The 14,277-nt window shown below is 43.4% G+C and overlaps 1 protein-coding gene across 1 annotated transcript; it reads left to right on the top strand.

The window, feature by feature from the left end:
* The first annotated feature begins 12,236 nt into the window (after window positions 1–12,236).
* On the top strand, window positions 12,237–13,361 carry LOC144249782 (golgin subfamily A member 7). The gene has a single exon (XM_077791961.1). The coding sequence runs from the start codon at window positions 12,279–12,281 to the stop codon at window positions 12,690–12,692; it is 414 nt and encodes a 137-aa protein (XP_077648087.1). The 5' UTR covers window positions 12,237–12,278; the 3' UTR covers window positions 12,693–13,361.
* Window positions 13,362–14,277: the final 916 nt, after the last annotated feature.

The following is a 14,277-nucleotide window of genomic DNA, read 5'->3' as shown; positions in this document are numbered from 1 at the left end:
CACCATTGTGTGCAATTTTAATGCACCAATAAAAAATAAATAAATGAACAACTGAAAAAAAAATACTACAACTTTTTTGTTGGTTACAGTTTGGTTAAAAAAAAAAATCTATTTTAAAGAAAAACGTACACATACCCTTGACCTAGTTATTCCACTTCTGGGAATCAATTCTACAGATAACTTGCACATGTGCAAAGGGCCACCTGATAAGGTAACTCTTTGCAATATTGTTTGCAATCACAAGAGAGCAGAAGTCTCCTAAGTATCCATCAGGAGGAGCTGACTGAGCTCAGCTATGCTTCATAACTATAATGAAAGAAGGTGCAGTTGTGAAAAACACTGAGAAAGTTTTTGTGCTACAGTGTATCCCTGAGATAGTCACTCTGTTCCAGCCACAATGGTTGCTTTGGTCCTGTGAGCTCCTGCCTTAGAAGGGTGTTCCCTCTGCTCTGAATATTTTGCTGGAGTCTGTGCCTGGCTCATTCCTTCACATCAAGCCATAGCAAGTCCTTCACTGGCCACTGCCAAAGAAGAAACACAGCTTTTTCTTCCATTCTCATTGGTTGTTAGGTCGAGCAAACTTCTGTAACTATACATAGGTTGAGAAAAACAAGTTCAAGTTTATTGACTTGTGTATTTCATATATACATGGGGACACCCAGAGAGTAGTTCTCAGAGAAATGGCTTTGGATTCCAGCATCTTCAACAAAGAAGATGTTTTTAAGAAATGAGAAGACAAAAGAAAAGGATTTTGAGTCTTTAGGAACTGCAACTTTAGGGGTAAGGCAAATAAAAGCTGGTTAGTAAAGCTAGTTGACACAAAGTCCTCTGGTACCATCTCCAGGCCCTCAAGGGTCCAAAGTTATCTTTTTTTTTTTAATATTTATTTTTTAGTTCTCAGCGGACACAACATCTTTGTTGGTATGTGGTGCTGAGGATCGAACCCGGGCCGCACGCATGCCAGGCGAGCGTGCTACCGCTTGAGCCACATCCCCAGCCCCCAAAGTTATCTTTTGTTCTCTCTGGTTGAAAGCAGATCCCGGGAAGGATGCCTTTTGTTTTTATAAATCTGTATCCTGCTTTTAGAAAAATAGAGAAAGGGGAGAGAGCTTTCTGGCATCTGCTTCTTAATTGCCTTCAGCTCAAGAGTCCTTCACTGTCAGAAAGGTTATTCTATTCTGGTGTCTATTGTCCCATTCCACCCTGTGTGAAATGGCAGCAAGCCACACCACCCCCCATACCTACTCCCACTCTCTGTCCCCTTGCCCTGCTTTTCTCCATAGCATTTACCCTTATCATTATGTATTTTCTTGTTTATTTATTTCCCATAACCTCCAGGAGGGGGAGGAATGGATCTGTTTTGTTCATTACCAAGTCCTAATGCCTAAGACTGCTCAACACACAGTAGGTGCTCAGTAAATATGAATTGAATAAATGAATATGTTAAGTGAAAAAAGCAAGATACTAGGCAATGATTTTTAACATGCTTCTATTTACTTTAAGAGAGGGATTGAGTATCCATAGAAATGCTTCTGGGTACATGAGATATCTTAAAAGTTTATAGAACTAGGTCATGCTGGTTCTCTGCTGGAGGTGTCTAAAAGAATAGAAGGGAGGCTTTTTTTTACTATATGCATATGTATAGATCATTAACTTTCCAAAATTTTTTAAATTTAAAAGTAAAAAGAAGCCATAATTCTAGTATTGGGGAGGATGAGGCAGAAAGATTGCAAGTTCAAGGTCAGCCTCAGCAACTTAGTGAGACCCCATCTCAAAATAAAAAATAAAAAGGACTGGGAATGTAGCTCCTGGATTCAATCCCCAATACTACTACTACTACTAATAATAATAATAATAATAATAATAATAAATTTTTAAAGTAAAAAGAAAGTTATGCTATTTTTTTGAGGGGGGTGGGTAACAGGGATTGAACTCAGAGACACTCAACCACTGAGCCACATCCCCAGCCCTATTTTGTGTTTTATTTAGAGGCAGGGTCTCACTGAGTTGCTAAGCACCTTGCCCTTGCTGAGGCTGGTTTTGAACTTGTGATCTTCCTGCCTCAGCCTCCTGAGCCAGTGGGATTACAGGCATGCGTCAACACACCAGGCTCCATTTATTTTTTTTTAATTTTTATTTATTTTTTTTTTAAAGAGAGTGAGAGAGGAGAGAGAGAGAGAGAGAGAGAGAGAGAGAGAGAGAGAATTTTTTTCAATATTTATTTTTTAATTCTCGGCGGACACAACATCTTTGTTGGTATGTGGTGCTGAGGATTGAACCCGGGTCGCACATATGCCAGGCGAGCGCGCTACTGCTTGAGCCACATCCCCAGCCTGCTCCATTTATTTTTTATAGCTCCAAATTATGCTGTCCTGTGAATGTCCTATAGGTCATTTCATCAGTCCTTTTTCAATGGACAATTAAGTCATTCCTAAACTTTTGCTGTTGTAAATAAAGCAGTCTGAATATTCACTATTCATATGTCATAGCAAATAGGATGCTGAGGTCTTTTTATGTTCCTTTAACTTTGGTTATAAAAACCTTGCAATACATAATGTAACCAACACCCCAAACTAAAGAGAAATTTCCTACAGTTAAGTCCAGTTGTGTGACCTTATAGAAATCACTTTCCCTCTCTGGGCTTCCATATGGAAAGATGTCTTGTGTCCCTCCCTCTGTGGCTCGGTTGCTCCGACACCACATACGAGTGACTTGGGGCAGCTGGTAGGTGGTAGCAGATTTGATAGAGCAAGCAGAAAAGAAAGTGATGCCATTAGTCTGCACCAACTCAGGCTGATGGGCCAGCAGAGGTCCCCTGACTCCAGGTGCAGAGGCAGGAGCATCCAACACAAGGGCATTGGGACCCAGAGTCTGCTCTGGCATGACTCAGGGACTTTGTCAGGACTGGGCCCTACCTGTGCCTCCTCCCCCAGCCCCAGGAGACCCATCCCTTCTGAAGAATATGACAAGGCACAAGCTTCCCAGAATGCCCCCACCCTGCTTTGCCTAACCTGGAAATAGACTCCTCAGGAGAAAGGCGCTGGTAGACACCATCCCACCGCCCTGGTAGACAGAATGATGGCAATGCAGGTATTGCACTCCACCTGTTCACATTATGGATTTAATAAGAATAGTTTTCTTGCTCATTTTCAGTTTTCATCAGCAACTAAGACTTTATTCAAAAAGAATTTGTGAAGCTTTCTGCTCAGAACTTTATGAGGAACTTGCTCAACAGAAGTCTGCTCACTTTCAGCATGTACATTTTGTAAGAATCTCAGCAGACTGCTTTTCTGAATTCTTTTCCTTTTTTGGCTTTTTCTCTTTTCATGTTTTCTAGATCAATCCCAACTTAATTTGTACTCATTCCCAATGATCCAAGACTTTGCAAAGTAAAGTTGAGTTTGTAAAATAAAATTGTCTTTCTTCTAAAACATTCAAATTTATTAGCATTATAAGGTAAAATGCAGAAAATTTTAAATCAAGTTACTTAAATCTGTATGATCTCTGCCCCCGCCCCTACTGAAGACTGAACCCAGGAATGCCCTCGAACTGAGCTACATCCTCAGCCTTTTCTATTTTTATTTTCAGACAGCATCTCACTATGTTGCCCCGGCTAGCCTCCAACTTGTGATCCTCCTGTCTCAGCCTCTTCCGTAGCTAGAATTACAGATATGTGCCACCATGACTGGCTAAAAGCTAAATGAGTACATGCATTGTTACAAAATAAAAGTTGACAAATCTGAGGTTTTAATGTATACTTAAGGGCTGGGGTTGTGGCTCAGTGGTAAACCATTTGCCCAGCATGTGTGAGGAATTGGGTTCGATTCTCAGCACAACATATAAATAAGTGAATAAAATAATAGTCCTTCAACAACTAAAAAAAAAAAAAAAAGTCTACTTAATAAGCAAAAACTATCACGCCTCAGATATTTTATAGCTACATGTGTATAAATTTAAGAAAAATATTAATTCTTTACCATATCAAAATGTTTCTGAGACAACTGCGGTATTTTGTTACATAATGACCCTAATATATCACAACTTCCTTTGCAATTTGATTTCTGCCTTGCCCCCACTCCTTGAATCTGAGAAATGCTCAACTTTCCTTTTGCTCAATAGAATGAGCCAGAAGTAACATTGTGCAAGTCCCACCCTAGTAAGGCCTTAAGAAGTCATGTAGTTCTTGCTTTTTCCTTCTTTGAACATTTCTGAACTAGGTGAAAAAGCTGTATCCAGACAAGAGGAATAAAGGCCATTTGGAGGAGAACCAAAGTATCTCAGCCAACAGCCAGTGCTGTACCTGTCAAAAGTGAACAAAGCCAGCTTGAACCATCCAGTCCCAGGTTAGCTGTTGGCTTAGCACAGTTACATAAGTGACTCCAAAGGAGCTCAGCATAGAAATTATGCAGCTAAGCTGATCCTAGTTTTGGAACAAAAGAATTATGGTCTTAAACTACCAAGTTTCAGTATGGTTGTTACACAGCGATAGGCAACTGATACAGGCAATTGTTGTGAACACTAAACTACTTCGTGAATACCTCCAGAACCACGAATTAGAACAAGAAGAAAATGGGGGCTTGGCACAACTGAGAAGCAATACTTGGTAATGTGGGACCTTCTGAATTCACTCTCTCTGAGAGGAGAGACACACATTATTAGCCAGTTCCGTTATTTCTCCCTCCAAAGCAGTATCTGATCTGCCCCCCAGGTCAGCAGGGACGCAATCAGCAAAATTTCACAGAATTTGGACTCAGCAGTCTCTTGTTTTGAGAATATAGGAGGAAAATATGGACACGTAGGGTGTTAGCCATGCGTATTAGTGTTCATGGTTGCAGGCTGCACTGTGCCAGTGGCACTTGCAAGAACCCAGGTGACAAAAGCTCCCATGTGGTCTTCAATAAACTTAACTTTTTGTGTATGTTTGTGATATGCAAGGCATCAGGACCCAGAGCAAAAATCCACTTGCCACACATAAGCACAACATTGTCCTGGCCTATTTGGCGACATGATTGAGGCCAGACTTGGGCACTTGCCAATGAATTATGACTAAGGAAAAGCAACAACAGTTATGAAAGCTTAAATTTGCCTGTTGACACAGACTTTAGGGAAAATCTCCCGAAGAAATAAAAGGCCCAATAGATAAAGGTAGATGTGCAAAAACATTTATCACAAACTTGGCTTAAATTAAGAAAAAGTGGAAACAACTTTAACATGGTTAAGCTAGGCAAACACCCATAAATCCCAGCTAGTAGGGAGGCTGAGGCAGGAGGATCTCAATTTGGAGTCCAACCCAAGCAACGTAGTGAGACCCCATCTCAAAATAAAATGTCAGAAAGGCTGAGGATGTAGCTCAGTGGGAGAGTACTTGCCTAGCATGTTGGAGGCTCTAGGTTCAAACCCCAGTTCCTCACACACAAAATCATCAATAGGGGAAGGGTAAAGTGAACTGTGGTCCATTCACATTAACAAATGTTATGCAAAGTTAAGAGTGTGGTTATATATATATCTGTTGACTTGGAGAGATGTGTTTGTTCTTTCATTCATTAAATATTTATTAAACATCAACCATAAACCCAGCATTGTTCTAACCACTAGAAATACAGGAAGGAAAAAACAAGATCTGTTGCTCATGGAGTTCATATCTTAGTGGAAGAAAACAGATCATAAACAAATAACTATATGGTTGTCAGATGGTAATGAATGCTATGAAGAATAATGGTGGTGAGATGAGAGGTCGAGCCCGGATGTGAGGGAAGAAACTTGGTAACCAGTAGAGGAAGGGCAGCCCAGACTGAGGAAACAGTAAGTGCAAAGGCCCTGATTAGGGGATGTGCGTGGTGTGGTCTAGAAACACCATGGAGGAGGGTGGCCCAGGTACTGGGTAGGAAGGAGGTCAGAGCGGACAGCGTTGGGGTTGGGTGTATGTGTGTGTGCAGATCGTGAAGGGCCTTTGCAGAAGCCTGGGTTCTTATCCTGAGTAGGCTGTGAGGCCACTGAAGGCTTCTGAGCTGAGGAGATATGGGATCTGACGGGTTTTTGAAAGGATTCCTCTGGCTGCACAGACTGCCTGGAGCGAGGGAGGAGTGAAGAGGCAGTTACAGTAACACTGATGAGCCCTGAGCGATAGTGGTAGTGGATGGAGCTGACGTCACAGGGAGGCAGTGGGGTGGGGGAATTCCCAGAGGAGTCTGAACGTGAGGCCTGCAGGACATCCTAATGGAACTGCTTGTGGGGTGTGGCCGAGGAGCCAGATGGCTGTTAAGTAGCACAGATGAGTAATGCTAGTTCCAGACTCATGTAAGCATGATCCCATTTTTGCTCAAGTAAACATCCAATGAAACCCTCTCTCCCTTTGTGTGGATCTTTTTGTTTTTGTTTTTTGTTTTTCCCATATTTTATTGGCTCATCATTACACATAATAGTGGGGTTACATATTTGTACATGCACATAATATAACAGTATAATTTGGTCAATATCATTCTCCAGGACTTCCCTTTCCCCTTCCCTCCTCCCTCCCTGAAGTCTGAATGTGTGGATCTTCAGGCAGGGGTTATATGAGGGTATAAGTCGGCTGGAGCTGCCATACCAGAGACAGGGCAGCTTGCACAACAGAAAGCCACTTTCTTCAGTTCTAGAAGCCAGAAGATGCCATCAGGGCTGGCTTCTGGGGAGGCCTCTCTTCCTGACTGGGAGACAGCTGCTTCCCTTAACTGCCTCTTCCTGTGCCTGCATGAGTGAAAAGAGAGGCTCTCTCCTTCCTCTTCCTCTTTTTAAAAGGACAGCAGCTCTTTTGGATCTAGGCCCTACCTTTACGGCCCCACCTATCCTTTTTTACCTCCTTATCAACCCTTTCTCCAAATACAGTCACATTGGGGGCTTGTAGGGGGTCACAGTTCAGCCAATAATAGTGAGAATTGAGATACTGTAGAAGGAGATGCACAAATAGTATAGACACAGTCAGCTTTTTGTGCTCACTTTTCTCCTTCGAACTGTTACACAAGTTGCAATGAATCCATGTTAATAAAAAAAATTTTTTTTGACAAGGCATTTAATAAAAATAGATTTTTAAGCAAAGGGGGAGCCACCTTGGTTCAGAATTTATCCCTGCACATATATTTAGAGCTACCACTAACCTCTGACTCTGAGCTCCTGTTCCTGGTCTCTAGTTCTCTCATGACCTTGGCAGAGAAGCAGGGACACTCAGGGAGGCGCAGCACTTGGCAAACTGGTTAAAAGGATCAAGGAGAAAGAAAGTGAGCATGACTCCCCTCCCCGAATCAAGTGTGGGGCCAATGTGACAACAGCCCCAGACCTGGCAGGCAACTCAAGGGTGAGGGTCTGAGATGGAAGTGATTGGAAGGAAGCCTTATTATTGGACGCAGCAGCCTCTTGTTTTGAGAATATAGGAGGAAAATATGGGCATGTAGGGTGTTAGTGAGGTCCATGGAACATCCTCTTCCCTTCTGTCCATGAGGAAATGTAAACCAATGGAGTCTTATAAGAGTTGGTCAGCCTTGAGGGCTGACTCAGAGCCATGGGTGTGGTTTAAGAAGACTCAACCCAGGAACCACAACACCCAGAACCCCCACTTTTACTGATTCATTTTGGAGGTTCTTGGAAAGTTCTCTAGACTTCCCTCTCACAGATCTCCCGGCTCAGGGAATTAATTTCAGGAAGCCTTATGTGACACGGCCTCCCCTGCACCTGGGAGATCCAGAGCTGGGCCTCAGCTTCAACTCCTGCTGGTACCTGCTGCACTTCTCACCTGGCCAGCCTTGTCCTCTCAAGCCCTGGTGGGTAGCACAGGTTCTCCATGTCTACCCATTTAGAAAGGAGAGGGCTGGTGTGTCCCTTCTTCCCTCCCAGCACCACTGTTGAGCTTGTATTGACCCAGCACCCACAGACCAGTGCACCTGGGCCACTCGTGCTCGGTGACCTGGACTTCCTTCATCCCCACTGACTTTTTATTGGAGATATGAATATCCACTTGTAGAGATGTGGTGAACAATGAAAGACAATGGTCAACGAAACTGTTTCTTCCTCTGTTGAAAGGGATGAGCCATGTGCCCTGCAGATATGCTGCTCCAGAGGCACCAGCACTCCAGCTTGGGGAACCTTGCCCATACTCCACACACAGCCTCTCTTCGTGTCAGAGGTGAGGATCCCATTTTACCATGTGCAGAAGGAAACTGAAGATCAGAGAAGAGAGGTAAGTCGTTCAGGTTCGGGCTCTCAGGAGTGGAGCTGGGATGCAGGCCCAGCTCTCCTCACCCTAGGCCTAAGCTCATCTGTGCACTGTGCACACTTGCAGAGCTGCCAAGAAACCCACATGACCTCCTTTGCATGAAATCACCTTGAGAAGCAAAGACCACTTGGCAAACATGATGTATTGGTGCCTCTCCTAATAGTTGTTCCACTGGCCCAACGTGCCTGGAACTGGCTCAAGAATACAACATCCCCCTTGGATGCCCATCCCTGAGCCTAACAGCCCAGCAGGCTGGCTTGATGGGCAAAGGCTCACAGGAACCTTGGCTTCTGAGTCCCAGGTATGAGTGCACTAAGAACACTCCACAGGATGACTGGAGGGCCCCACAGGCAGAAGCTGGAGCCCCATCCAGACGCTCACAAGAGCTGGTGGTAGCTCATGGTAGAGCTCAAGCATGCTGTGAGGCCCTGGGTCCAATCTCAGCACCAATAAATAAATAAATAAATCCCACAAGTCCAGGGATCTTAAACGAGTTGTCAATTGGGTCTTGATAGTACAGCTATAAAATAATGATGGAACCTCTTGTGGCTCAGGATACTTCTGGCTGCAAAGATTTGTGATGTCACAGAGAACCTTCCTCAGGCTTCCTTGCTTGGGAGCAGGAGGCCTCACGAGACAGCATGAACGCTTCTAGAAAGCACCACAGATTCCCAGAGGCCACAAAGTCCTCACGCTCTGGCCCTGCTTTTTTTTTTTTTTTTTTCCTGAACTACCCTTATCTGACTAAAAGCAGAGCCTTTTCCAAAATAATTCAGCTGTCATAAACTCCATTTCCAGGAGTTTCCCCACTAGGGAAGACTGACTCCTATCACCAAGAGAAGTTGCAAGGACATGAAAAAAAAAAAAAACCCTCAAAAGACATTGTCACAAAACTATCACATCTCCCATCTATTCTCCTGAGGGCCGATTTATCTTTCTTAAAGGTCATTTGTTTTCTCTTTCCCAATTCAAAGGTTACATAAATCCCCAAATTCTCATGCTTCTTCAAGGTCACATTTTTCTGTGAACTTCCCATGTGCATGGATAAATTTCTGTCTTTGAGATCTGGGGATGTGGCTCAATGGTAGAGTGCTTGCCTAACATGTGCAAGGCCCTGGGTTTAAACCTCAGCAACACAAACACATAATTAAAAAAAAAAAAAAAAGAAATTCCCACTTTGGTTCAATTGATCTGTTCTCTGTTGGTTTAGTTCACAGTCCCTCCATCCTTAAACATTCAAGGGGAGAGGAAGTGCTTTTCCTCCCTAGCAGTCATCAGCTCCTCAGAGGAGCCCTCCCTGACCATTCTCAGTTAGGCCTCTTACCCCTTTTTCGTTTTTCATTGCATTGTATCATAGTTATGATTTTGTCTTTATTCATCTGCTTACTAGGTTTTCGTGTATCTTCCACTAGAAGGTAAACCTGTGCAGAGATAAGACGGCTCCTACCTCCTTCCTTACTGAATACCAAGGGCTCAGCATGATGTCTGGCACCTGGTGAGTGAATGGATGAAGAAACCCATGCTTGGCCCAGGTAGATACTGTTGACCCTGCAGCTTAATTCCATTCTACTCACTGAGAACTTATGGGGTCCGTGGTGAAGGGGAAGGAAATTTCCCCTCCACCTTCTAAACACTCCTTGGAATAAACTAACAGAGATTAAATAGGAGAAAAGGTATTCTAATGTATTTAACATGCAAAAAGGGAAATATAGCATTGGGGGAAATCACAGGAGTGTGCTTACTCACTAGACCAACACCATCCAGAAGCTTCTATGACTTTTTTTCCTATAGCAGAAGGGGAAAGTGGGAAATGTAGACAGTTTTGAGGGATTGTGAATGATAATTGGGGGCAATGAATGTTACCTACAAAAATTACCCTATCAAAAATATCTCTTTGGAATTTGAATGAGACCAAGGGACCTGGTCAGAGAAGGCCGGCAGGTGAGTTTGCATTCCTCAGGCCTCTGTTCTGAGATAGGTAGTGGGATTTGGGGGTGGGGATGGAGGTGATTGTGTCCCCGTTGTAGTCTGCCCTTAAGCAGATAAGGGAATTCCAGAGATTCTCTCCCTCTGCTTGGATGGGCAGAAACAACACAAGGTTTTTCTTTAGGCCAAATGCTTAGCATGCCCCAAATGCCATGGGGGTGATGTTATCATTCTCTGAGCCCCAATAATGGTGCTCTGTGTTAAAAACACACACTCCTGTCCTCTAGGAGCTTATAGAAAAATGAATACCTATGCTCAGCTCAGTGGGGCAAATGTCAGGAGGAGGACATATGAGAAGAATATGATGCTTCCCCTAAGAATTTATTGCTGAGTGAGGGAGACAGGGAAGGAAAAAAAGGGAAATGTCAGAAGGAACTTGGTAACAAACACAGCTCCAACTACAGTTATATAGCACATTACTAAAAACAGATTGCTAAGCTGTTCTCTTGACCTTTGTTTAGGGAATAATTCACATTATTCTGCTAATGACAGAGTTGGGAGAATAACAGCAACGTTAGATGGAGCTCAAGTTATTTGTTGCATTTAGACAACTGTGAGGATCACCCATCCCCTGGGCACGGGGACTGCTACAGGCAACACTGGTCTCCTCTTGGCAGCTTCTCAAATGGCAGGTCTACACCCAGGATAGTCAGGATGCCCTTAACAAACAATGCGGGGAAGCTTTCCTGACCTGGTTAGGGTCCCTTTATCCATAAAGGCCAAAGATGTCTCTCATTTCCTCCAAAGAGGAAATGCATAACCGGGAGAATTTTTTGAAATAATTTCAATGCACAGGAACCCCAAAGGACCCGAATAACCAGGCCAGGCCTCGTGTTCTCAGCGCCTCAGATTTCCAAGCCCAAATACCTAAATTCCTTTATCTCTTGAGTAGGCCTGAAGTCCTAGTGCTAAATGGCTTATGGTGGTCAACCCTGGGGCCGGGTGTCCGCATCCTGATGCTATCAGTCCACCTCTAAACAATTCAAGACCCCTATGATGGTTAATTTAGGTTGTCACCTTGACTGGACAACTTAGATAGTGAGGTTAGAAGATGAGTAAATCACACTTCTGGGTGTGTCTGTGAGGATGTTTCCAGAGAAGATTGGCAGCTGGGCCAATGAACTGAAGCAGGCTGGCCCACCCTGAACATGGGGGGCACCATCCAGTTGGCTGAGTTCCCCAGTGGAATGAAAAGGCAGAGGGAGGAGAAAACTTGCCCTTGCTGCTCAACCCTCCTGAGTAGATGCATTTTTCTGCTCCTGTCATCCCTGGACATCAAACCCCAGGTTCTTTAGTCTTTGAATAAGGACTTGCACCAGGAACTCTCTGGGGCTTTCAGCCTTCAGCCTCAGGCTGGTCTCTACATCACTCATCTCTCTCTCTCTCTCTCTCTCTCTCTCTCTCTCTCATTCTGAAGTCTCTGGCTTCTCAGACTGAGTGGCTACCAGCTGCCCTGGCTCTCCAGCCTGTAGACAGCCACTGTAGGACTATTCAGCCCCTGACTAGGTGAGCCTATTTAATAAGTCCCCTCCTAAAAATGTACACATTCATTGGTCCTGTTTCTTTGGAGAATCCTGACTAATATTGTTGTCGAAAGCTCGGTCCTTTTCCCTGATGCCAGTCCATTAACAAGGACACAGTTTTGAGACAAAGGAAAAAGAAGGTTTATTGCTCTGTTAGCAAAGGAGAAACACAGGGGACTCCTGTCCCAAAGGCTGTGACTCTGCCCAACAGCAGGAACAGGGGCGCTTTTTAAGAGGTGACTCGAAGACTACATTCCACGTGTTCTCTGTTGGGGTTTAAGTCACTTGTTAATTTGGGGGATAGTCTGACATCTTCTGGTACCCTCCCCAGAGTCTAGATTACTTCATTCCTACGGTGGGTAAGTGCCCAAGGACAGATAACCCTGTCCAAGATGGGAAAGAAAGTGAATCCTGTTTCCCCTGAGATTAGGGAGGAGCAGGAAGAGACGAAGAGAAAGAAACCTGTCCATTTTGGACAGCAGCTGGAGGGCAGGAGAGGCGGCGCGGCCGGTCCTGTCCTCGCCATGAGGCCGCAGCAGGCGCCGGTGTCCGGGAAGGTATTCATTCAACGAGACTACAGCAGTGGTACACGCTGCCAGTTCCAGACCAAGTTCCCCGCGGAGCTGGAGAACCGGATTGATAGACAGCAGTTTGAAGAGACAGTTCGAACTCTAAATAACCTTTATGCAGAAGCAGAGAAGCTTGGGGGCCAATCGTATCTTGAAGGCTGTTTGGCTTGTTTAACAGCATATACCATCTTCTTATGTATGGAAACTCATTATGAGAAGGTTCTGAAGAAAGTCTCCAAGTATATTCAAGAACAGAATGAGAAGATATATGCTCCCCAAGGTCTCCTCCTGACAGACCCTATTGAGAGAGGACTTCGAGTTATTGAAATTACCATTTATGAAGACAGAGGCATGAGCAGTGGAAGATAAACCATAAAATTAAAGATCCCACATCCAGCTGGGACCCTCATCTACCCACTGGCTGATCACAGAGTGTCCCTACCTCCTCTCCAGAGCATCATTCCTTTGTATCTGCTGCCAGAGCCACGGTGCCATTTACTCCAAGGACTAACTTTCTAAAATTCCACACCTGGAGTGACCTCTAGTCGCTCAGCATCCACTTTGTGTCTTTAAATTGTGTAGGATTCTGTAATCTTTTGATTTATTTCTGAGAAAACACAATGAAGCATTTCACATTTTTTTATTCAAAATGATTATAAAATATGCAATTGGTCAGCCCAATGCAAAGTTTTATTTATTTCTTACTTGCCACCAGTATCATGAAATCTATTCATTCCTTGGGCCAATTTTCCAGATGGCTTTAGATTTAAACGAGTTTATATTGGTGAATGTTCAGTCTTATTCCCCCAAATTAATAAATGGCTTTTTTCCAGGTGAGGGATAGACTGTGTCTGTGGTTATGCTGATGCATTTCCCGGATTTCAAAGAATACCAGTTTTGCCATCTTGAGATTGATTTCTGTTATTCAGTTTTCAAACCAAAACTCATTGAAAAAATACTGTATAATGTTATTTGTTTTACTATAGCAGTTATATCTAATTAAGGCAGTATTGAATGCAATTTCCAGTTATTTTATTTGGAGCCTTTTACATGGATAGGCAGAACTAACATCATCAAAATGGCGATATTACCAAAAGTTCTCTATAAGTTCAATGCAATGCCAATCAAAATCCCAACAGCATATCTTGTAGAAATAGATAAAAGAATCATGAAATTCATATGGAATAATAAAAGACCCAGAATAGCAAAAACAATACTAAGCAGGAAGTGTGAATCAGGCGGTATAGCGATACCAGACTTCAAACTATACTACAGAGCAATAGTAACAAAAACAGCATGGTACTGGTACCAAAACAGGCGGGTGGACCAATGGTACAGAATAGAGGACACAGCAACCAATCCACAAAACTACAACTATCTTATTTTTGATAAAGGGGCTAAAAGCATGCAATGGAGGAAGGATAGCATCTTCAACAAATGGTGCTGGGAAAACTGGAAATCCATTTGCACCAAAATGAATCTGAATCCCTATCTCTCGCCGTGCACAAAAGTTAACTCAAAATGGATCAAGGAGCTTGATATTAAATCTGAGACACGGCATCTGATAGAAGAAAAAGTTGGTTATGATCTACACGCTGTGGGATCGGGCTCCAAATTCCTCAATAGAACACCCATAGCGCTAGAGTTAACAAATAGAATCAACAAATGGGACTTACTCAAACTAAAAAGTTTTTTCTCAGCAAAAGAAACAATAAGAGAGATAAATAGGGAGCCTACATCCTGGGAACAAATCTTTACTCCACACACTTCAGATAGAGCCCTAATAACCAGAATATACAAAGAACTCAAAAAATTAGACAATAAGATAACAAATAACCCAATCAATAAATGGGCCAAGGACCTGAACAGACACTTCTCAGAGGAGGACATACAATCAATCAACAAGTACATGAAAAAATGCTCACCATCGCTAGCAGTCAGAGAAATGCAAATC

This window comes from Urocitellus parryii, chromosome 12, assembly GCF_045843805.1.
Source record: "Urocitellus parryii isolate mUroPar1 chromosome 12, mUroPar1.hap1, whole genome shotgun sequence".
In the NCBI taxonomy this organism is placed as follows: domain Eukaryota; kingdom Metazoa; phylum Chordata; class Mammalia; order Rodentia; family Sciuridae; genus Urocitellus; species Urocitellus parryii.
This window is presented reverse-complemented; position numbering and strand designations above follow the sequence as displayed.